Source organism: Nanorana parkeri, unplaced genomic scaffold (assembly GCF_000935625.1).
Source record: "Nanorana parkeri isolate BGI_ZX_2015 unplaced genomic scaffold, ASM93562v1 scaffold13, whole genome shotgun sequence".
Lineage (NCBI taxonomy): Eukaryota > Metazoa > Chordata > Amphibia > Anura > Dicroglossidae > Nanorana > Nanorana parkeri.
In genome coordinates this window covers 4,169,436-4,171,249 of record NW_017306281.1, presented here as the reverse complement: position 1 = coordinate 4,171,249, position 1,814 = coordinate 4,169,436, and the positions used below count along the sequence as shown (strand labels likewise).

The 1,814-nt window shown below is 39.4% G+C and overlaps 1 protein-coding gene across 3 annotated transcripts in view; it reads right to left on the bottom strand.

Moving 5' to 3' along the window:
* The window catches only part of AACS (acetoacetyl-CoA synthetase), an 85,941-nt gene that overhangs the window by 47,988 nt on the left and 36,139 nt on the right, over positions 1-1,814 (bottom strand). For all 3 annotated transcript variants that reach the window (XM_018557003.1, XM_018557010.1, XM_018557021.1), the window contains exon 6: positions 486-600. In XM_018557003.1, coding sequence (XP_018412505.1) covers positions 486-600 — 115 coding nt within the window. The remainder of the gene's footprint in view (positions 1-485; positions 601-1,814) is intronic.

The window sequence follows — 1,814 nt, the reverse complement described above, 5'->3', positions numbered from 1 at the left end:
GGAGGGCAATGGTTTTAGTAATTCTGTTCTATGTGTAATTACAAGGCAGCTTACTGCAATGGGAGGACTCAGGCTGTTCTGTCCTGCCGATCTATAACTGCCAGGGCTGATAGAGAGGTCCGAGACTACTGGGCGGTCCATCCCATACACACGATAGGCAGGTTGACCAAATGAAAATGATGCAACATCTAAGCCTGCGTTATCCCTACACCCAGTGGCCAGGCATCTAGTCATTTTTTAACTAACACTGATGACATTTAAAGATATAGGATTTCTGAAAAAAATATATGTAGTTAAGCTACTGGGAAAAATGTTATAGTATAGTATGTTTTTATTTTATTTATAGTTGTTCACATTAAATAAAATAAAAAGGCAGCAACCTAACACCTTACACACACTCGTGATGAGTGCCTTTTTACCCGGTATTTTTCCCAACACAATGCACAGTAATATTCAGGAAGACAGATGTCATGGGAGTACTGTACCTTTCACTACATTATGCAGCTTCTCCAGATGACCATGTTCCTTCCCATTATAAATTACAGCTTCCACAGAGAAGATCAGCTTGGGCTGAATTTGGGAAAATCTGTCCAGGACTCCCTACATTGAAGTACAAGAGACAAACAGTAATTACAACACTGAGCTGCATACAGGAAATAATGCAACAAGTTAGTGTCCTTATTTATTAGGACAGAACAAAGAGGTAAGGTGCAGTAAATAATGGCAACCAATAAAGTTTTACCCTTTATCAGCTCAGACCAGTTAGGACAGTAAATGGTAATACTATCACAGTGGATATTGAAGCAATTATAGAGCTTATTACAACTCAGTGTTGATTTTGATACACAAAGCTTTGCATAAATATCCACTGACAAATTGCATTGACGACATTTTTTTACATTTATCAGCTAGCATTACAATAGATGCAATTGGTCTTTTTACCACCTAACTCCTAAAGCATAATTGGCTGATTTAAAGTCCAAAATATTTTAATTGTAACGCAAACGTTAATCAATAACAAAGACATCTGAAATACCAAAGCCATAATAACTCTCTAGGTAGAACCCCATTTTTCATGTCTTGCTAAGACTCAGTTGGATCGAGTGCTGGGGTAGTCTAAGGCATTCAGGTTCTTCATTTCCAACCACTCTAGCTTTGACTGTGTGTTTAGGCTTCCTGCCCTGCTGGTATGGTAAACCACCCCAACTCAGGTCTGAAGCAGTTTTTCCTTTACATTTGACATTTATGTGGCTCTATATCTTGCCCTCTATCTTGATGTTTCCAAGTCCCTGCTGATTGAAAGCATTATCCCAACCTGATGCCACCATTGCCATGTTTTTCTATAGAGAAGGTGTTCTCAGAGAGATTCCAGCTACACGTATTACTTTGTGCCAAGACCCAAAAAATAGAACTACAATTCTATGAGCCATCATGAGAAGGAGCAGTAAAGTACGACTACTGTGGAGAGGACAAGAAGCAGAACCTGCATTTGTAATGACTGCCTATACAATTACAAATTATACAATGGAGGGGAGCACTGGGAGCCAATCAAGTATGCAGCATATATGCAGACAAGGAACTTGCTCACAGAAGAGGAGAACAAAGTGAGCAGAGGGACAGTCTGCTGCTGCTCAGTCAACGTCCAATCACAGGCTGGGGGCATGGAGGAGAACAGCAAAAGTAAAATGTTAGGTCATCTGCCCAGATGTACAGTCTGACAGGGATGTGTGAATCTCTAGAATGAATGAACAGAAAAACAGTTCCTATACATGTATTTGAAATGTATATACTGTAGGTACATATATATATATATA